The 23,860-nt window shown below is 35.5% G+C and overlaps 2 protein-coding genes across 2 annotated transcripts; both read left to right on the top strand.

The window, feature by feature from the left end:
- Positions 1–9,186: 9,186 nt before the first annotated feature.
- On the top strand, positions 9,187–12,024 carry EMB3141 (Pentatricopeptide repeat (PPR-like) superfamily protein). Its single transcript, XM_078581017.1, has 2 exons — positions 9,187–9,728; positions 9,994–12,024. The coding sequence occupies exons 1-2, from the start codon at positions 9,470–9,472 to the stop codon at positions 11,829–11,831; spliced, it is 2,097 nt and encodes a 698-aa protein (XP_078437143.1). The 5' UTR covers positions 9,187–9,469; the 3' UTR covers positions 11,832–12,024.
- An 8,437-nt stretch (positions 12,025–20,461) lies between these two features.
- Positions 20,462–21,542, top strand: LOC144707707 (putative histone H2A.3). Its single transcript, XM_078580928.1, has 2 exons — positions 20,462–20,738; positions 21,236–21,542. The coding sequence occupies exons 1-2, from the start codon at positions 20,550–20,552 to the stop codon at positions 21,452–21,454; spliced, it is 408 nt and encodes a 135-aa protein (XP_078437054.1). The 5' UTR covers positions 20,462–20,549; the 3' UTR covers positions 21,455–21,542.
- The last annotated feature ends 2,318 nt before the right edge of the window (positions 21,543–23,860 follow it).

Below are 23,860 nucleotides of genomic sequence, written 5' to 3'. Positions count from 1 at the left end.
TACTTGATATGGCTCGTTGTTGAGGCAATGAATTTCTGACCAAGCTGGAAGTTAGTGTTCATTGATGTTGACTTGGGTTCGAATACCTTCAACTGAGTAAAATTATGAATGAAAACATGTGTTTGTAAATTCAAAAGTATAGTTTTATTTTTAGACATGCAAAAGTCAGGATATCTATCCAAATAAATTTATAGGTTGAAACAATGTGCTCCTTAGAATTGATTACTTGTGCCATCATGAATGAAAAAAGAGCTACTCTAATTGAATGATAAGCTTGGAATCTTGTGAATAAAATTATATATCATGATTTTGGGTTTATCATTATATGTATTAATTATGGAATAAATTAGTGCTCACATGTATGAGCTTGGCGCTCTTTACTTGCATCAGAAAATATTTATACAGAAGGATCTTACTCGACGACTTCAGATATCTTTGTCGACCGCATCTTTCCAATGAAATACTGAAAATCAAGAATGCTATCTAAAATAATATCCAAAACAGCAGTATCATCTATTTAAAAATTAGGTGGTTTAGAATGTGAGTCTTAGCTTGCCGGTATGTATAGAAAGGTTAAATGCCACTAGACTGTGCTACAGCATAGTGATCTACGACCTACAAATAACACTGAAAAGCAATTTGAAGTAATAAAAGTTTTGATAATTGCCATTATTACTACTTAAATAAAAAATACCATAAATAAAATTAAAATTATAATAGATTTTATAAATAATAACATGGAAAGAATAGCATGATAAAGCATTCATAGAAAATTTATAAATTTTTAAATACCTAAATTTATTTAGAATTAAGTACCCAAAATTTTTATCAGATCAGAGCTATTAAAAATGTTTAAAATATTATATCAATGGTTAAATTTTGTTATTAATTGAAATTGTTCAGATTTTAATATACCAGATCGATTCTCATATTCTCAAACGTAAATTTTATTCAAGGAAAATGATTTTTTGAAAGAGATGGTATGGTAAAGAATTTAACTTTTGGAACATTTTGACGATTTTTTTAGGCCAGGTTAGATAGGCTGTTGAGTAAATTTAGCCATTAATGTATTTTTTGAAGGACTACTAAATCATTACCACCAGATGGCGTAACAAAACTCTGTCACGAAAGTGTCTTGATCATAAATCAAGAATCATTACACTCCTAAACTACCAAAAGATATCCTGAAAAATCTTATTTTGGGGAACAGAAGTCAAAAGCAACAAACATTACACTCGATATTTAGAAAACTACATTCCCTAAAAAAATCAAATAAAAAGCAAGAATCGTTATCCACCAAAAGTTCTCAGCAAAAACCTTCTTTTGGGGAACAAATCTCAGAAGCAACGAAGATTACACTCAATTTTTACAAACCTACATTTCCATACAAATCCCATCAAAAAGCAAGGATCCTCATCGACCAAAAATTCTCATGAAAAACCTTCTTCTGTGGAACAAATCTCAAAAGCATCGAAGATTACACTCGATTTTTACAAACCTACATTTCCTACAAAAATATTTCATCAAAAAGCAAGAATCCAGATCGACCAAAAATTCTCATAAAAAACCTTATTTTGGGGAACAAATCTCAAAAGCAACGACGATTGCACTCGATTTTTACAAACCTACATTTCCTAAAAAAGTATTTCATCAAAAAGCAAGAATCCAGATCTACCAAAAATTCTCATAATAAACCTTCTTTTGTGGAACAAATCTCAAAAGCAATGACGATTACACTCGATTGTTACAAACCTACATTTCCAAAAAAATCCCATCAAAAAGCAAGAATCCAGATCTACCATAAACCTACATTTCCAAAAAGAAAATCCCATCAAAAATCAAGAATCCTTAGCTACCATAAATCCTCAAGAAAAACCTTCATTTGTGGAACAAATCTCAAAACCAACGTGAATTACACTCGCTCTGTACAAACCTACACTTGCAAAAAAGAATACATCCCATCAAAAAAAGACTCAAAATCTCATCTCCAAACTCCACATCACCTCTCGCCAATCTCCACCCCAAACAGCCTAAACTTCTTCTTCGGCGCGGCCTCCGCCATCACCACCTCCCTCTCCCCCTTCTCCTCCTCCCCACCGCAACGACAAACGTCGATAAACAACAAAGAAGAGCACCCATCTCTCTCCTGGCCGCCATAGAAGGAGACCACGTCCTTGGTTTTAAGCCGGTTAATCTTCACGAACTTGTTCCAGCCCTTGGTGAAGACGAAGCTCTGGCTGCTCTTCCAGTAGCAGTAGCGAAACTCCCAGCGGCGCCCTTGAAAGTCTCTCAACTCCATCATCACGCCTTCGTTGGCGGAGTCGCTGGGGAAGAACTTAGCGGCGTGTTTCTTGGGAATAACGAGGCGATTGAGCTTGCCCACGTCGCTGGGAGTGAGTTCTTTTCGGAAGAGTTCGCTGATATTGCCGCTGGCGGAGCGGAGAAAGTCTGCGAGCTTGGGTTCGTAGGAGCCGTCTCTGATCATGGCGAGGACGTTGTCGGCGGTGTGGCGCGTTTGGAAGAGAGGCTCGAGCGGGCAGAGAAGAGGGGAGTGGCCGGTGTTTGCGCCGCGGAGCTTGTTGGCAGCGCGGGCGTAGGCGAGGGCGGCGGAGCGCTCGGATTTGAAGGTGCCGAGCCAGATGCGCTGCTGGTTGAGGTAGATTTGGGCGCCCCAGTTGCCGTTGGGCTGGAGGATTACGCCGCGGAGTCTTGGTTTGCCCGGGGGTTCTGTTTTTGGAGTTGGGGAGGGAGTTTCCTCGGTTAGAAGCGCGCGCGAGTTGTCCCTGGTGAGATATGAATAGATATCAGAGATGGGGATTCTTTCGTACTCCGGTTTCTCTCTCTGTGTCTCGCTCTCTCGTTCTCTCTCTCTCTCTCTCTCTCTCTCTCTCTCTCTCTCTCTCTCTCTCTCTCTCTCTCTCTCTCTCTCTCTCTCTCTCTCTCTCTCTCTCTCTCTCCCTCTCTCTCTCTCTCTCTTTCTCTCTCTCTCACTCTCTTTCTCTCTCTCTCACTCTCACTCTCTATCTTTCTCACTCACTCACTCTCTTTCTCTCTCACTCACTCTCTTTCTTTCTCACTCAGTCACTCTCTTTCTCTCTCAGTCACTCTCTTTCTTTCTCACTCGCTCACTCTCTTTCTCTCTCACTCACTCTCTTTCTTTCTCTCTCGCTCCCTCTCTTTCTTTCTCACTCGCTCACTCTCTTTCTCTCTCTCTCACTCACTCTCTTTCTCTCTCTCTCTCTCTCTTTCTCTCTCACTCACTCTCTTTCTCTCTCACTCTCTTTCTCTCTCACTCTCTTTCTCTCTCACTCTCTTTCTCTCTCACTCACTCTCTTTCTCTCTCACTCACTCTCTTTCTCTCTCACTCACTCTCTTTCTCTCTCACTCACTCTCTTTCTCTCTCACTCTCTTTCTCTCTCACTCTCTTTCTCTCTCTCTCTCACTCTCTTTCTCCCTCTCTCTCTCTCTTTCTCCCTCTCTCTCCTCTCCCTCTCCCACTCTCTCTCTTTCCTTCTCTATCTCTGTTTCTCCCTCTCTCTTTCTCTCTCTCTCTCTCTCAATCTCTCCCTCTCCCTCTCTCCCTCCATCCCCCTCTCTCTCTCTCAACCCAGTAGAATGCATACATCTCTCTCAGCCCCGTAGAATCATTCTCTCTCCATCAATCCAGTTGAATAAATGCAATTCTCTCTCCCAACCAGGTAGAATACATGCATCTCTCGCTCAGCCCAGTGGAACAAATGCAACTCTCTCTGAACCTGGTAGAATACATGCATCTCTCTCTCTCTCAACCCCCAAGAAAACTTTATTCTCTCTCTTTGCCTACTTTCGCACTTTCCCTGCTCTATTCCAACCAGTATCTCAGATCTGATGACAAAAAAAAATTATATCTTCGACTTCTCTTGTCTTATCCTTCTTTTTGCCTTTCTAGCCACATAAAAACATATGCTTCTCTCTCTCTATTTCCATAATTGGTACTTATCTGTTTTACTAGCCCCGTAAGAATTCATACATCTCTCAGTCTATCCTCATAAAAATTCATTCTTTTTTTCACCTTTTTTTCCTTCTCTACCCTCATGACGATAAAGTCATCTCTTTATTTACCACTGTTTATCCTTCTCCCAAAACCAAATAATTCTCTCTCTCTCTCTCTCTCTCTCTCTCTCTCTCTCTCTCTCTCTCTCTCTCTCTCTCTCTCTCTCTCTCTCTCTCCCTATATATATAGATATATATAGATATATATATATATCTAACACCATGATAAGACATCCATCTCTCTATCTCCTACCTAGATATAAATGTGTGTGTGTATATCTAGCACCATGAAAGTACATCCATCTCTTTCTCTCTAAACTCTATTTCCTCTAAAGTCAGTGATTGATAAGTCTCCGTGATCTTTCTCTATCTGGTTCGGAGTATAAAAGGCCAACCTAAATCTCTTCCTATTAACATCTCCCATCTTTCTTTCAAACTCAAACAACCAACACACCACTTTCTGCTTATCTCTCTCTATCTCTGTCTCTACTCTATATCCACTCTATCTCAATCTCTATCTCTACTCTATGTCTATTCTATCTCTATCTCTATCTCCGTATCCATATTTATCTCTCTCTCTTCAGGAAGAAAGATATAGACCACTAGACTTCCAGTCAATCCATGTCTCTCTCCACCAAACTCTAGAAAATAGAAAAACAAGTAGAAAGAGGGGTAAGTAGGGAGTGCTTACATGATAGAAGACAAGACAGGAGAGCCAACCGAAGAGAACTTCGCGTGGAACCTGAAGAGGAAGGCAGGAGGATATATAAGAGAAGAGAGAAGAGAGAGATCTAGTCATACAGAGAGGAAACAGGAAAGCGTTATTTCTGAAGAAAATACCGGCTTCTATTTTGAGCTCTAGAGAGAGAAAGAGAATGGACTGCTGGCGGGGTCTAAATAGAGGGGTTTAGAGTTATGAGAATAGCAGGTTGCTTCCCTGACTTTTCTTTCGCCAGAACCGCGTTTAAAACCAAGGGAAAGAACAAATTTGAATAAACGAATAATCATGTCCAATATTTAAGTTATTTCTGATGTGGCAGAACAAAGGAACTATAGTAATTTGAAAAAAGATTGCGTAGTTTTTCTGGTTTACGAGAGATGATCTGAAGATAGGAAGAGTTTTACAAGACAAAATGAGTACATTATTTCAAAACAAATATGTAAAGTGTCTGCTAAGATGAAAGTAGAAAGATCAACTGTATCAACTCCCAAAATGGAATGTATACATGAATCGATACAGGATAAATTATTTTTAAAATTCAAGAATATTCACTGTAGTCTTCAAATAATTTTGTTAGTTACATACATTTAAAATGGCGAATAAGAGAGTATAACTAATTATATGAACTTAAGCATAACGTTAATTAAATTCAGTTTAATTATCTGCTGCAGTTAATACGGGGATTTCAAATAGCCCGAAGAGCTCTTTAATTAAATGGGGAAGTTGTTTTGTTTCTAGTATTAAAGAATAGAAACTATCACATTCGACAAATGGCGGAAAGCAGAGGAGTACCCTGTCGGCGTACTCTCCTATTTTATTTCTCAGAATGTTTCTAAATATTTATACAAAAGAGAGATTGGCTCTCTTTCCTGTTCTTGCATTTTTTGTCGTTACATGCTCAGGTAAAACGTAAGAGCCTACCAGACTGCAATTGCAATATCCCTTTGAGCTATGCTTGTTGATCTCAGCCACATCTGATTTCAAAGTTGTATTACACTGATATTATCAATACAAAATAAGGTTTTATTGAAAAAAATTGATAAATAGATAGATAGATAGATAGATAGACCAATATGGAAGTTGAATCAACAAGGTGGTAATTGTCTAAATGTGAGTCAGATTCAAGAGCAGTATGTGATATGATTAATAAACATACCTGTAAATTATGGAAGCTACAACCTTGGTGGGACAAGATAAAGGTATATCTTCCACTTATAAGATAGATGCAACATCTCTATTGAGAAGATAATCAAGTAGCAGATGGACTAACTAATCATGCATTCAGCCACCTCGGAAAAAATCTTTTTTGTAGGATGGCTGACTTGCTACATCATGTTCAAGGCTGCTTTCACATGGACAAATTGGGTTTGTTATGGTTTAAAATGGAATTTCTCCAGTTTTATTGCTTCATATTCTTCAAAAGTTTTCATCTCCTTCCAGTTTTCAAGAAACTAGATATAATATCATCCTTCCCAAAATGACGTATGGTTTATCTTAAGCTTAAATGCATGTTTGGCTTTATACATATTTGGAACATTGTATGATGTATTACATGCCTCTGCTGTCCCCACCCTTATTTTATTTACTTTATAATATATATATATATATGACAGATCTTTTTGGTATCATCTTAAGGGAACATAACTGTCTATCTGAAGATGAGGGTCAGGGTATATTTATATATTTCTTACACGTAATTCTTATTTGCCTCACATATTATTATACTCTTATGCAGCTGGGAATTTGGACTTGCCTAGGGCACTTTGGGCCCAAGATCAGCCATTACGTATGCTTTAGCCCAGGAGCTGCCGACCCTCACCATTGACAGCGAACAAGGGGCCACTAGGGTTGGGAAGAAAATTTTCGTTCGTTCGTGAACATGTGAATGAACGAACACGAACATGAAGACGAACACTAAAAATCAGACATGAACGTGTTGGCAAACGGTTCACGAACAGACGAACCGTTCGCAAACAGGTGGTATTCCCGAGAAAATGTAATATAAATTGTTGTTTTTTACTCTAAAAGAGAGATAAAGAGAGAAGGAGAACGGGGATCTCCCTCTCTCTCTCCCCGCCCTCCTCTCCCGCCTCCTGTGCCCCCTCGCTCTACCGTGCGGCCGTGCCCCCTCTCTCTTCCTGCCCCTCTCTCTCCCCCCTGCCCCCCCTCTGACCTCCACCTCTCTCTCTATCTCTTTCTATCTCCTGCCTCCAGTCTCTCTCTCTCTCTCTCTCTCTCTCCCTCTCTCTCTCTTTCTCTCTCTCTCTCTCTCTCTCTCTCTCTCTCTCTCTCTCTCTCTCTCTCTCTCTCTCTCCCCCCCCCCCCCTCTCCCTTGCTCCCCTCCCCCTTGCTCCCGCTCTCATTTCTGTCTATCTATCTCTCTCATCATACATTTTTTTACCATTTTTAAAAAGCCAGTAGCGTTTGTGTTCGTTCGCGAACGAACATGAACGAAGCGAACAGGAACACGAACAGGATTTTTTGGCTGTTCGTTCATCAATGAACAGTGTTCATTCGTTGACGAAACACGAACTTCCCTACCCTAAGGGCCACGACTGAAAATAATAATAAAAATAAAATCAGAAAGAAAAGAAAAAATACATTTTTGTCATAAGCGACAATACGTGGAGACAACAACAATGCAAGTACAAAGCCAAATAAAATGATGGCCATAAGCAAAGTCATCGTTATCAAAGTAAGGTAAAAAAAGTGGGTATCTATGCAAACACTCTTGTACTAGCCCCCCAAAATTATTTGCTAAGAAATCTCTAAAATATGTATCTGACTGCTATTCAAGCATGGCCAATCACATAGCCTTCTCTTTCCCAATAAAAGTCAATGATAACCCTTTTCAAAGGCAAGGCTTTGGTGATTCACCTTTGTGGACTGATGAATATATTTTGGATTAGATGTGCAATAAAGACTGCTACTGCTTAGATGCTGGCATGCTTCTGCATCTTAATGGACCCTGGGGTTGTGTACAAGTCACACTTTTAAGCCCTAATAGTTTTATGATGGTCAACATATAGGTAACTCTCAGATATGCTTGGTTTCCTTATCTTAAATAATACTTTATATATATATACACATTAAAATTGACATGTGGCAGATACACCATGAACTTTCTTATCTTTTTATTATGATAAATGTTATTGTTAATTTATCTCTAAAAAGTTGTGTTACATACATATTAGGTGTTTCATTTGAACTCCTATATGAACAAATATACAGCTTGAAGATAAAAAACCTAGACTAATGAGGAGAAGTTACATCAGTGCTCTAAGTATCTAAATGTAACTGAGCCTTTATAGTTATTAGATAGATTGATATATGGGTCTAATGGGTCATGATAAGAAGATTAATGAGATCTTGCAAAAATATTGGAGAAGAAGAACAGGAGATACATCAGTCCGTTGATCCCCTGAATACGTCTAGAGGGCAGGCACATGAAAGGCTTGAAAGGACTCTCCCAAAGAGCAAGTCAAGGGTGAAATAAGATCCCCACAACTTCCCTAATAGTCCCAAAAATCACCCATACAAAGGGTCCAAGAATCATAAGACAAATAAAGATGAAATAGTTCAAAAGTTATACCATTATTTGCCTTTTTTCAAATAAGGAATAGTGAGAAACAAATGAAACTTACTATCATTTTATTCCATTTAATTTTTTTATGAAAAACTTAAACTTATGCCCTAATTTTTTATTTTTACTAGAATGTAATTAAATATTTGAGTCATGTTATTAATAATTGAGTATAGGGAAAAGGTGATGAGATTTCTTAAAGAAGTTTTTTTCGCTCAAAAAAACTATTCTTTTGATTTTTTATTTTTGTTCGATGGAAAGTTTGACAAACTGCATTTATGACTTTTTTTAACTTTGAGACGGAGAATCCCAAAGTCGGATCTAGATGTAAATCAGTCATATATTTTATGTTGTTATTTTTCACTAAAGAGTCGGGGATGAAACAGATCACAGCTTACTAGATATAATTAATATTTTTAAAGTGTTTTCTTCATTCCTTAAAAATAATATTTTTGTGGAACATCTCAAATAGTTTAATATGTGTTACAAATGAGCAGGAAAATAACAGCATAAAAGAATTTTTTTTATAATTTTAATTTTTTTCCAAAGTACAACTTTAAAGTAAGTTAACAGTTCAAAGTACAAGTTTAGAATCATAGCAAATTTCTAAAGTAAAATAGAAGGAACCGAACTAATCATTAGTAAAAACTAAGTATTAACTACTGTTAGTTTTTTCGTCACAAAAAAATATATGGTTTCTTTACAAGATAAGATAATAGAATATTATGTCTACAGTTCTATCTATACAATATAAGATAATATACAATGACATACCCGTACACATTATATTAAAAAAATACACGACAAACAGAGTAATAAGTTTGCAATCTTAAGCTCAATCGTAAGGAATTTTTATCTCTTGTCTATAAATACGAATATCCAGCGACGGATTTCTCGAGGCGATGGTGTAGCAGTGGAGTTCGAAGCGGGTTCATCTTCATCTCTGCTTTCCAAGCGCGGATTTCCTCTCCAATCTTGTCAAAAAATCTTGATTTTTCTGGTGGCGGACGGCTACAATCTGGAGAAATTTTGAAGTTTCCTCTTCATTTGTTTCTGGGTTTAAAGGGTTTTCTCCGGAAGAGCGATTAATGATTCCATCGGCGTTTCCTCGGTAGAAGGAATCGATCGGCGGGATGGCCTACTTCTCTTCTCCATCGCCGGCTTCACGACAGGATCTTCTCAAGAACAGGCCATCGCCGGCGATCTCGGCGAGTTTCAGAGATGAAAATAAGAGATTTTCTGTTGGTTTTAATGTCCCATTTTTTCCAAGAAGAGAAATTTTCGATTTTTCTATCAAATGCACATCACTGGAAAGCGAGCTTTATCCCAAGCCGCGTCGAATTACTCTTCCCAAGCTCGATCAGAGGCTGAATCCCACGGAACTGAATCCGAGTATGATCAGTGGTTTCATTTCAATTATTTTTTGGAAAAAATTAATTAGCATGCCGTCTAATTGTTTGCTTTATACAATTAGAGAACTTGAATAGGATGTATATCCAGATTTCTATACTCAAAGTAGAGACTCTTGCAAGTGTGTAGAGGACGCATCACGTTATTAACATTAAAATTTGGGATTATGCTCAAGTTTTTTTTGAAGTTTCTTCGTCTAACTGAAAGAATTATGTTGATATAGAGCAACAATGTTTGATTCAATCAGGGAAGGAGACTTCTGGGCTCTGTGAGCAGATCGAGAAGCTCATCTTCTTCAAGAGATACCACGAAGCTCTCGAGCTGTTTGAAATTGTCAGATCCAAAGACGGGAATATCATACAGAGCACCTACGACGCCCTCATCAGCGCTATCGTCGGCACACGATCGATCCGAGACGCCAAGATCCTCTTCCAACACATGCAGGAGACTGATTTCCAATTAGACCAGTACATGAGCAACAGAATTCTCCTGATGCATATCAAATGCGGGATGATGCTCGATGCCCGCCGCCTGTTCGATGAAATGCCTGACAAGAATCAAGTCACCTTCAACACCATGATCTCTGGTCTTGTCGATGTCGGCGACCACGGCGAGGCCTTGAGGCTGTTCTTTATACTCTGGGAGGAGTTTTCGGAGGCCGGGTCGAGGGCAATTGCCGCTGCCATCCGAGCCATTGCCGGTCTCGGGCGGGATTCCTCCGGCCGCCAGCTCCACTCCTGCGCTGTCAAGATGGGTCTCTCAGACGACCCGTTCGTCTCCTGCGCACTCATCGACATGTACAGCAAGTGCGGCAGCCTGAAGGAGGCACGGTGGGTGTTCGACGATATGCCTGAGAAAACCGTCGTCGGCTGGAACACTATCATCGCCGGCTACGCTCTCCTTGGGCACAGCGAGGAGGCTCTAGATCTGTATTACGAGATGCGTAGCACCGGGGTGAAGATGGACCACTTCACCTTCTCAATTATCATCAGAATTTGCGCCCGGCTCGCGTCCCTCGAGCACGCCAAGCAGGCGCATGCCGGCCTCGTCCGCAATGGCTTCAGCTTCGACGTCGTGGCGAACACTGCGCTGGTCGATCTCTACTGCAAATGGGGCAGGATGGAGGATGCCAGAGCTCTGTTCGACAGAATGCCTCAGAGGAATCTCATATCCTGGAATGCGCTTATCGGAGGGTACGCGAACCACGGGGGGGGCAAGGAAGCGGTGGCGGTGTTTGAGAGGATGCTGAGCTCAGGCATGGCTCCCAACCATGTCACGTATCTCGCCGTGCTCGGTGCTTGCGCCTACAGCAGGATGTCAAAGAAAGGGTGGGAGATCTTCAAATTGATGACTCTAAAGCACAGGATAAAGCCGAGGGCTATGCATTATGCTTGCATGATTGAGCTGCTTGGGAGGGATGGGCAGTTGGAGGATGCCTTCTCTCTCATCAGAGAAGCTCCCTTTCCACCCACTGCTAACATGTGGGCAGCCCTTCTCACTGCTTGTCGAATCCACCGCAATGTGGAGCTTGGAAAATTGGCGGCAGAGAAGCTCTACGGCATGGAGCCGGAGAAACTGAGCAATTATATTGTTTTGTTGAACATATATTACAGCTCTGGGCGCCGAGACGAGGCGGCCGACGTCTTGGGAACCCTGAAGAAGAAGGGGCTGAGGTTGAATCCTGCCTCCAGTTGGATAGAAATAAAGAAACAGCCTCACCAGTTCGTCTTCGGGGATAAGTCTCACCCCGAAAGTGATGGCATTTACGAGAGACTGGAGAAGATGATAGTTCAGATTGGGGAGCTGGGTTACTCCCCTGAGGAAGAATCATTGCTTCCCGATGTCGGAGAGCACGAGGATCGTCTCCGGAAATATCATAGTGAGAAATTGGCTGTGGTTTATGGTCTCATGAGCACGCCGGATGGGACTCCGCTTCAGATTGTTCAGGGCCACCGGGTTTGCCGCGATTGTCACAATTTTGTCAAGATGATGTCAAAGATTACAGGAAGACATATTGTAATTCGGGATGCTAGCAGATTCCATCATTTTAGGCAGGGTTTATGTTCCTGTGGGGACTATTGGTGAGCAGTTGCAGAATAATGCCATCCCCAGGTCAGACTTTAAATTTCTCTGATCTTTTGGAGTTAATGATTGATAGATATTTGACCAGAGAACTGTGCTTTGTTCTTACTGACTGTGCATTCTTTCATCTTTGTGGAATCAGAAAATTCTTTGAATGGTAAGTTTTTGATCTCCATGGCTGAGTTATGTTTCTTGAGAGACTGGAGTTCTTCCTTTTTGCTTGTTCATTCATCCATGGTTTTCTGATTCAGTGGCTTGCTACAAATATGTGATCTACTGGGTCTCGTAGTAAGCTTCAGTTAGGCAATTTTTAGATGATGCTAGTTTGGACGAAGTTCATTTTCAATCTTTTTTTATGATTTTAGAAAATATTTAGCTGGCTTTTATTTTATTGCGATATACTTCGACTGTCCGTGCGCATGTATTGTGAATGAGAATTTGTGATTTTAAATTCGAAAAATTTATCGCTGTTGCCTGTTTCTCCATTCTGATTTTAAATTCGATATTTCTGATTTTAAGTTCGATATTCAATATTTAGCGCTATTAGGAAGATGCTCATTTGGATATGTTTCTGCACGTAAATCATTGGAATATTATGACCCTTTCATAAACATTACAGACAATAAGATTAACACATTAATAGCCCCCACATAAATAAAGGAGCTGTGCAGCAGCTACAAAATAGGACGGGGTATATATTTAGAATTCCGAAATAATTATTATTATGATCTTACGATTGCATTCGGGGAAGTTTCTAAATTATTTGATGAGTCAGCTATGGAAAATATTATTCTGCCTTTTAGATTACAAATCATATGTCACTCATTTTTTTTCGGATTTGTTAAATTAGATTCTCTGATTTAGATCATAGACATCTTGTTATTAATTATTTTATGCACACTGTCCAGCTGCGCAAAATTAATTCATGTCTCTGTGAATATTTATTGTAATTTCTGCATTATATTTTCAGAAAAAAATTATGCACTATATTTATATATTTTTCAACATTCACGATAACTGAATTCTATGTTTTACTGATCCCACTTAAATCATGAAAAATAAGTACAAATACTTGCCAAAGTTTTATATAAAACTCATTCGTCTATTATGTAGTTTTCGTATTCCTTTCGAAAGTTTTCTTGGAGACAAATCTATAATTAATTTCATCATCCCCAGTGCAAAGAATGTCTCTACAAATTTGAGAAAAATAAACATTTAGTTAAAAAATTTAGCTATTTAGATAACATTTGGAATTCCTAGGAAGGAATCTTGGAACTCATGAGATACTCTTTTTATTTTTTGAGAATGTTAATCTTATTGTATAAATCGTGAGTACATTTTTGAATTAGTGGAAGGCCCATCATGCCAAACATGTTAGTAAGCCATGATCCCCAGTGTCTCATTCTATTTATAATTTTTTTACTCATAGACAGAAGTATCATCATCCCATTTACTTAATGGGATGCTCATCCAACTTTTAGTATCAATTTTTATATAAGTAGTCTATGAATAATTTAGTTGAACACGCGTTTCTGATATAATATTGTTATTCATCAAATACAATATCATATTGGAAATCGTCATTTAAATTCAACATAATATGGGTCGTTTGGAGTTCTTGATTCATTTTGATAGAGGGCTTACACCTTGGAAGAAAATTGTCATAGATTTTTTTTCAATGGGTCATATGATAACAATTTAATATTTAAATATCACAATTTAATACCGAAATCTTGTTCAAAGTGATTTTAAGAATGATCAAATCTACTACTTTCCTTAAAGTCTCAATTGAGTTACTCAATTCCGAAAAAAGAAATCTAACTTCACAAAACATTGATTCATCATAACCTTAAAGTAGATCCACAACTCATCCTAACTTCAATATTAATTATTTTGTAGTACACACTGCATGTTTTCAAGTTAATCTGAGACTTATCAATCATGTATTGTCTTGTCCACCTGCATAATTTTATACTGTTTAACCATTCCTACAACGATAAATTCAAGGAAAAGACGTGACATAATTATCGTATAATTCTTATGAACAATATATAACATGATAGGTTTTTTCAAATACCCTATGATTTTAGTGAAATATCGACGAAAAGAAGATGAATATTGTTGTGGAGAAACACTGACATGAATAAAAAAAATTTCCATCCGTGTTACCATTCATGGAATATTAGCTTCCAAGTATCTTGTATAGTATAGCACAAAAATATGCAAATGATATATTCAGGTCCTTCCAGTAGCTGGGGACTTGACTTTATTTCTTCTCACATGTGTTGCACTGGTTAATGATCTTTCTAATTTCCGATTTAAGATGAACCCATTTCAAGTTATGAAGGTCATCTCCACCTGTATCGTCACATAATTTAGATAAGTTTCTTCGTCCATAAATCAGTGTCTCGTTAAGGAGTTTTGTTGACATGGCATCTAATATATAAATGTTTTAAATATTTCTTCATATTTCAAAGCAAGATGAAGTGAAATAATAATAATTGTATAAAAATACAATGGAATTATCACATGGCTCCATGAGATATCAAGGAATTAGTTTTCATCAATTTAATTACCTAGAATTGTACAGATGAAATTCGATATAAGAGTGAAGTTTATTTACAAATGATTAAAAATCATAATGAGAGAGCAGGAGATATTTCCAGGAGGAAATGATTTACAAAATAAAATAAATTAAATATTTTAAAACAAAAAAAAGAGATTGATGGTGGGGAAATAGAAGAGACTTTGAGGAGAGACGATAAATAGCAAAAGAGGGAGAGGGAGAAACATGAGAGAGATATGGATAGAGGTTAAAAAACAAAATTCAAGAGAAGAAAATTAATATTTTTAATCAGTCCGATATTATGTGTGATTGTAAATTGATAAATAAAAAGGTAAAGTTAAAAGTAAATGCAAGTAATTTACAAAAAATAACTCTGATATAAATTTATAAATGAACTACAGGTATTAATGTATTTATAGTAATAAATCAACTATACAACTCAAGTAATGAAGTACCATGAGATGTGGGCATTGAAATTAATAAAATAACAAGTAATGGATGTATGTGAGATATATATCTTACATAGATCTAATTGTAAGAAAAAATGTGTAAATTGAAGTCAGGATACATAGACCATAATATCTTCAACATAAATGAAAAATAAAATTCATCTTATAAATTTATCAAAACGAATTGGATAAAAATACACGAAGAATATTTCTTCCAGGTAGCTATTAAAAGTAATAAAAAATAATAAAGATAAATTTCAAATTAGATACGGTAAATAATATTTTTTTCATCATATTGTATAATGAAGCTATTCTTATCCGGACAAGAAACTGATATATTAAAAAAACATTAATATGATTCGAAGCTGTGGAGTAAACCAAGTATAATTTACATTAATAAGTGACATTATATTATTAGTAAATCCATCATTAATTTAAATAACATACATGTACATAATTCAAATTATTAGTGACGGGTATAAATAATTTTAAAGTAATTTATGGGGAAAATTATTTCATAATACACAACATGATGAAAAGGCATATATTCATCCAGTTTGTATGAGCCCCTTGAAAAACAAGCTAAAGAATACATGATTAAAAACTCTAATAGAGGGTATTAACTTTTCGTTGATATTTAGGTTAATTAGTAATTTTTCATACACCTTCCCTCATAAAAGAATTTGACTAGTTAGTGATGAGCACAGGTCGTCTATGCACATTGCCTAATGTATTTTTACAAGTAATTTAGGGATGGGAAAATATATTTATTAATTAAGAACACAGTAAGACAAGTAGGATGATAGTTAAAAATAGATGAATGGAATAATTATATATCATGGATAATGTTTACGAATTATTGATGGATGTTACTGATGAGGTGGATAGATGTGGATGGATGTGGATGGGCTTGTATGATGTCGAGAAGAAGACAATGAAGTGAGTGCAAGAAGAATCACCATAAATCATTATATTCTTCTACAATAAAGCAATTTGAAACAATGAGAGAGTGCCTCCACTTATCTTTCAATTTTTAACTTCAATCAATGATGAACACAAATCAAACTTGATGGATTCTGAAACCAATTTCTTCCACTCGGCCTACTAAAGTTGAACCAATTTCAGTATCATTTTTACATTAAATCAAATAGTCTATTTATAGATAAAACCATATGGGTAGAAATAAAAGGGAAAGCTGAAGCTACACTCAAAGTTTGGCCCAAAACTCCATCTGGATCATCATATATCACAATTTGAAGTTTAATCATTCTCAGCCCTCTAATTTTTTTTCTCTGGATTCCTAGAGTGGCACAAGCTTTTTGGAAATATGTAAAAGTCATAAAATACATTAAATAATTCCAAAATTTATTAAATAATGAATAAAAATAGTAGATACATGTCTCCTCAAATTTAATGTCAGAAAATTCTTATAAATATATTTCAACTGAGAAATTTATTATCTTCTTGAACATAATGTTAGAAAAATCCATAAAAATACCTCAAAATCCATAAAAATTAGAATAATAATTTTAAAAATATGTAATCATTTTAAGCTGGAGTAACTCACATATATACCCATTTAGTGCAAATAAACATCCAAAACTTACGATATTCATCATTTAACATGTTATTGATAATGGACTTACCATTTTTATATTTTATATCTATTGAATTTAATGATGAAGATATATTTCCAATTATTTACCTGTTGATAATTTAATTAATTTACTCCTATATTTTATTTAAATCGTTAAAAGATTTCCCTTAAGACAAATAGTTTTTATCAATCCACAATTATTGCTCTGAAATATAATTTTTTTCCTCTATAGAGTTTGAGGAATCCACATACACACACACATATATATGTGAACGATAATTGGTTTTGAATATATAGATGTCTTTCATTATGATGAATTCCATAACTGACATTGTTTCTATTTATTTTTATTTACTCTAGTTGAAGGCTTTCCATTTGTCATTTTATTATGTTATTCCAACTTACTTTTATTTGAAAATCACTGCTATAAGATTTGTGTGTATCCCATTTAATCACAAAATAAAACTAATTTATAATTTAGTTTATTTCCATTAGAATTTAATCTATTTTTTTAATTAATTTTTACTACAATTATTTTTATCTTTGAAGTATATCTCACCTTAAATCAAGATGTACTTCTCTAATTTTTTTCTCCAAAATACATTTATAAGGTAAAGACACAATATCTCATTTGCCCTCTTTGAATGATGGAATCTTTACCCTCTCCCCTGAAATTAAAGCCTTGTTAAAGTATAGTATATATTTGTTACTATTTTTGAAGTTCTAATAATTTCCTGTTTCATCTCGTGGTTTCATTGTGGTATATATCATTTTCTATCTGTAAATGAAATATTTTTCACTGTTTGTCTCTATTGCAAAAAGATCCCTGAAAAATCCCCTCAATCATACTATCTCCTTTCTATCTTGATTATTCTATTCATTTTCTTCTTGTTCCATCACCCTAGACTATTACATTCTTAAGATTCTCCATTTCCTTACGTCTTTAAATACTCTATTTGTTTCCTTTTTTACAAACAAAAATATTAAAATCTTGATTTTTAATCAACCTTATATTTTCTAGTTATTCAAGTATTTTTTCTCTAACTTTAATTAAATACACTTTATTTGTTTACTTCACCTTTATCATTCTCTCAAAAATTTTACACGATCTCTATTTATAATGTATCAAATAATAAACTAAATACATTGTTTTAATAATTGTCAGGGGATAAACACCATAAATACTTCTTTAGCATGTACTATTTTATACGTAAAATGACTAATTGAAATGAGAAGTTTTAAAGGCAATTATTTAAGTATAATTCAATAGGCGAAATCATTCATATCCTATTTTAATATCGAATGAAACAAATAACAAGTGAACATCTGGATTGGCAATGAAAAAATGTAATATGAAATAAATTAACATTTTTATTTAATTTTGAATTCCATTTATCCATTATATTTAACTATATGCAAAATCATTGAATTTTATTCTTAATCGTTAATTATTATTAGTAACATTGATACCTAGGAGATGCTGACTGGTGAGAACAAGCCAAAAGGGGAAAATGAAGACAATTTGAAGTAAATGGAGATCCTCAGTTCAAGAAATATGAGAGACAAACATTATATTTGCTGAGATATTTATGAAGAAATGAAATTGGAGGTTTCAGAGGAAATATAAATTAAGAAATATGATGACCTTCTATTTCCTTTTTTATCAATGAGAAATATTAAAAAACTGTGAGAGTGGGATAACATGAGAGAGAATGAGACGATGGTGAAAATGCAATAAATCTGAGAGAGGGGTATCACAATAGAGAATTAGAGGGTAATGAAACGTAGAGCGAGAGAGAACTTAGAGATTTGGAGATTGGGAGAGAGAAAAAATAGTATGGATAATGAGAGAGTATGCATCGAGGGAATGGTGGGGGAAATAAAAATGAAAGTTTAAAGAAAATATCAATAGATCCTCAATCCCCCCTACATCGATCTGCATTAGTTTTGACAATATATTAATAAGTGACAATTATATTTTGTGATCTTTAAATTATAAAAAGGGAAATCATAGCATACATATAGTTTTTTGTGTCATTTTCATTAAGCCTCTAGGCTAAGCTGGTTTGGAATTTTGTGATTAGGTGCTCATTAGTCTTGGTTGAACTAAAGACATCTATCCATAAGACGTCTTTGGTGTCTTGGTTCAAAAGAACACCTACACAACCATCGAATGATTCATACACTTCAAAATATTGAACTTGTTCCCAAAGAGCACCCATTATCCATGCATCTTGTTTCAACACAAATGGTTAAGGGATCAACACTCTTTATCATATGACAAAAAAAAAATTAGATGTCCTTCTTGTACATCCTATTAGCAAGGTTTATATTACATGTCTCAACACATGTGATCACCTTATTGCAATCTCATCATAAACAACATATTTATCAGGTTTCAAAAATAAATATCCCACAGGAATAATAATGAAATAATTTCTATTTTAAAAAACTTGAAGGATACATGGGCGTGTGATTGCCTTGTATGCCACATACTTCCATCTTTATCAACATAGGTATGTTATGTCGAACATGTTTTTTGACCGTATCCAGTGGACAGAAGTATGAATGCTAACTTTTGAGTTGATTTGTCTTTTTTACTAGAACCATAGAGTTCTAATTTTTTGCCGGGTAATGTAACTGCAATCTTTCCGATATACATCACGGAAAATCCATATCATTAATTCCTTAACATTAAACTATACAAAATTAAATGGAATACGAATACAAATGTAACTAATATTGACAAATCCTCGTTATGCCTATTTTTGAGTTAGTTGAAATTTTAGTATGGGAAGTTTTTTTATTAAAAATTTACATTCTTCTCAGATTTTTCAATGGGTTGTTGAAAAAGTATTTAATATGTATTATAATTCCTGACATATGACGTTAACTTTGAAAATAAGAGCTGATTCGGAAGTTGAAAACCATTGGGCTATATTGAGATACAACATTAAAAAGATTAATCTTAATATTTTTTCCTCAATATCAAACCATAGAATAATAGATGAAACTATATTAACAAAATGTTCTAATCTACCGAAGAGACACTAATTGGTAACATAACAAATGCTCGTTATACTTATTTTTGACATAAGATATTATCATGTTTAAATTTAACTTTAACCTGTCATTGAGAACAGTAACTTTATAATTGAAATACTACAATGAAAAATTGTGTTTATCATAAAGTGACATCCTATCTCAGAGTCATCAATGGGCATGAAACAAGTTTTTGATATTTTTATCATAATTCCTGACATGTGGCATTAACTTTGTAAATAAAAGTTTATTTGAACTCATGGAAACCATTTGCCTATCATTGAAATATTATTGCAAAAAACTGAGTTTCTTAACACATAATCATAATTTCAAAATTAACTTCAGATACATTGTTTGATAAGATACATTATTTGATAAGAATAAAAATCCTTGATTTATATATATTTACATACATAATCATAATTTCAAAATTAACTTTATTTGACTGTCACAAACAATAGAGGTATCATTTAAATATCAATGCCATAAATATAGTTAACTTATACCTGAAATATTCTAAAAAAGAATCTGAATTTCAAGGAGAAGATAATCAATTTCCTCACTTCCCCACTAAAATCTTAAATTCATCACTTTTTGGCGCTTTCTCAAATTAATATTTAAGCAACAATTCGTGCTAGTCTTATTATGGAGCGATTTATCCCTCCCAGCCTTCTTCTGGCAACTGAAAATAAGTATTGTTAAACCATCCGCCTATCATAGAACTATGATAACGAAAATCAAGTTTATTAACTAAGAGAGAAAAAATATTTATAAAAATTTATTACTTACCCAGTTAGTATAAACAATTATTATTCCGCACTGAATCCGAGTACTCTCCCGACGCCGAATCCTAGCCGTCGAAAAGAAACGCTATTGAACGGCCACGATGGCGATCCGAGTGCTCTCTTCTGATTGGTCGAGAGAGGCACAACCGCCCGACCCTTTCTTCCGCACCTATATAATAAACTCCGAAGAACTCACCTCAAAATCCATCCAGCGTTTGTTCATCGTGTTCTTCCTGCGAGATCTTCTGCTAGTTTGCGTTTTAGATCTTCGAGATTATCGCCATGGCAGGAAGAGGGAAGGCGATCGGCGCTGCCGCGGCGAAGAAGGCGATGTCGAGGAGTAGCAAGGCCGGGCTTCAGTTTCCCGTCGGTAGAATCGCTCGATTTCTCAAAGCCGGCAAGTACGCCGAGCGTGTCGGTGCTGGCGCTCCCGTCTACCTCGCCGCGGTCCTCGAATACCTCGCCGCCGAGGTGAGCATATCTGGATTCCGTAGTTTTTCTCTGTTTTTAATCAATCTCAGTCGGGTTAATCAGTTCTTTTTAATTTTTTTTGGATTTATTTTGACCTAGATTGTACATCGGTACTCTTTGGTGATTCAGGAAGCGACCTAATCAGATGTGTAGTCAATGCTTTTGTGTTCATTCTGGCAGATTCCAGATCTGATATGACTAACAGTAATCATTCCAAAATTCCAGATCTGAAATAAATTTCCTGTTTAGATCAGGAAATCTTACTCAGATCGGTTGTTTTCAGATCACTCTAAACTTTGAAGCATAAAGACAACTGCTACGCCGATCATATTTTCACTTATTCTTGAAACTCTTCGTTGCATCAGCTCACTGACCTCATCGTAACTACATCCAAATCAATCTCTTTAACGATCAGCCTGCGTCGATCATTTTTTCATAAATTCTTTACAATGCATTAGTCTGCCGATTTTGAAACTAATTTGATGAAAATTTTCTAGGTTTTGGAATTGGCTGGAAACGCGGCGCGGGACAACAAGAAGACCAGGATCGTGCCGAGGCACATTCAATTGGCGGTGAGGAACGATGAAGAGCTGTCGAAGCTTCTCGGCGCGGTGACGATCGCCAATGGCGGAGTCATGCCGAATATTCACTCGCTTCTTCTTCCCAAGAAGGCCGGCGCTTCTTCCAAGGGCGCCGCCGCCGAGGACGAAAATTAGGGTTCGTCTTTACTACCACTTTGGATAAATATTCTGGAATCATCATTGTAAAAGAATTTACCCATGATCCAAGTTCTTTGTTGTTATTCATCCTCCCCGCTGCTAAATCTATTCATTAAGTCAGATTAAGATCAAATGGATGAAATATAAGTAGGTTGCTTTTCTTTAAGTATCGGTACTAAGTCATATCGATTAATTAATAGCTTAGGTATTTGCATGAATGCGAACATGAATACAGTAAGAACGTAATGAAGATTGTTCGCCACTATCACCGAAAATGTCTCAATATATGAGTATTGCAAATCTTGATTATTATAGTAAAGCACAATATTAAATCCTGAGACTATATTATTTACTTATATATGTAAACAAAATTCGAAGTGATTAGTTACATACGAAATCTTAACTTTACTATTTGATAAGTGATTCATTCGCAATCCAGATATCCGAAGGAAAAGCTACTTACAAATTTAATATGGTTTAAGTTTATTCGATCGCCATTTATCGTAGACGACTATTAACTTCGTACATGACATTTGTTTAATATGTAACCTCTTTTATATAATCTATTCATTACTTATCTATTACTTTTGTGGAAATGAAACGTAATTTTGGAAGGATTTTATCATATGATAAATGCTTTGTTTTAAAATTTTTCCTTCATTATATTTACAATTGTAGTACCTTTGACATAGGTTGTCATTTATGCATGAGTAGCAAATTCGTTCATCTTTAACCTAAAATTTACTTCTGTGTAATCTATCCATTAAGCATCCAATAATTTTGTGGAAATGAAATGTATTTTGCAGCTAATTAATTATGTGAAATGTAAATTATTTTAAAATTTTTTCCTTCGTTATTTTTGTTCGATTAAACTGTAATATCAGCATGGATACCATCCGAAGATTCTTATTATACCCGCCAACATTCTTAGTTTCGATTGTACGTCTTTTCATAATTTTTGTAATACCTATTTACATAGAGAAATCCAAAAAGCTGAATCTTTGCTCTAGGCACATCTCAAATTAGAAGTTCACTAAGAATTGAGTAATGCACCAAATGTTGAATAATATTCATGAAATAATCACGAATTATTCTATGTTCTACTTTGACAAGTGAGCCCAAAAGATAAAACTTTGAGCATATTCAGTCGCAAAGAACCGGATCAAGAAGTGTTCAAATAATATGTTTCCCAAGTATTTGCAAGAACTATAAGATTCGATACTGATTAGTTTAGGTCGAAATCTTCATGCAACAATTCTGGCGGGGTCTAGAGAACAATAAAATAAGCTCAAGGAACGAACTCAAGAAAAGGAGTTGAAATGATATATAACAAGCTTGGGCTTAATTAGTAGTCTAAAAGAATAATATTAAGCGAAACCAATAAATAGTCTCCTGTTAATTAACGTTCTTAAAAAGATTACATTATTACATGTTCAACCCCTAACAAAGGGGAATGATGACAACCCCGTGCACCTGGCCCTAGAAATGTTCACATGATTCTCATTATCAGTCACATAAAAACATTACAATACTATAATTACCACTACAATATAGAGGAATCACAACTTAACTTTAATTGAGCATTTCTAAGAGGGTGCCATTATAGGTACCTGTATACAATATATCTTATCCGGAACATTTTAAAACATGTCTGACGTGATAACATTTACAGGTTTTTGGTCTCTAATTGGATTATGATATCTGATACTGGTAAGGCGATAACAAGAAACTGATACAAACATCGTTAAGTTGATAACAATATTAAATTCTATTTTGTCTAGATAGCCGCTGTTCGACAGCGTTAGGTAACTATCATCAGTGTTGAATGACTAAAATTTATAATTTATAATCTAAAAATAATGCTAAAAATTGAAATTGGTAATATCGTTAATAAATATATTACAGTAACATTATCAACTCATGATGTATGATAAAGTTAAAATCAGTGTGATAACTGTGTATTTTATTTAAGACTGGATTTATTAATATGTATAAAACATTCAATGAAGGTAATAAGTTAAAGGGATACTTTGGGGTGTACATATGAAATGTTTAAGATAAAATGAAACACAAGGAGAAGACTAGGATGGAAGAAATGAAGAACTAGAATGAAGAGATATTTTGAAGAGTGTAAACGATGAACTGTTTTTTCCAAGAGAGTTGAATGAAACTAGAATCCGGGGACGGTGGGATCATCCATTGCCATGTATGTTTGCCTTGTTTAACGGGTCAAATATTGGGAATGCAACGCTGAGGACTTGATGTTGGAAAGAGGCAAGCATTGCCATCCAGAAGTTTTAAGGGCTAAAAAATATGGTATCAACTAAGGTGAACGGAGTATGTGCCAATTTCATGGGGAAGGGGGCCTCCATAGCTTACCATGTTGTGGTGCTTGATCATGAA

This window comes from Wolffia australiana, chromosome 9, assembly GCF_029677425.1.
Source record: "Wolffia australiana isolate 7733 chromosome 9, ASM2967742v1".
NCBI lineage: Eukaryota > Viridiplantae > Streptophyta > Magnoliopsida > Alismatales > Araceae > Wolffia > Wolffia australiana.
This window is presented reverse-complemented; position numbering and strand designations above follow the sequence as displayed.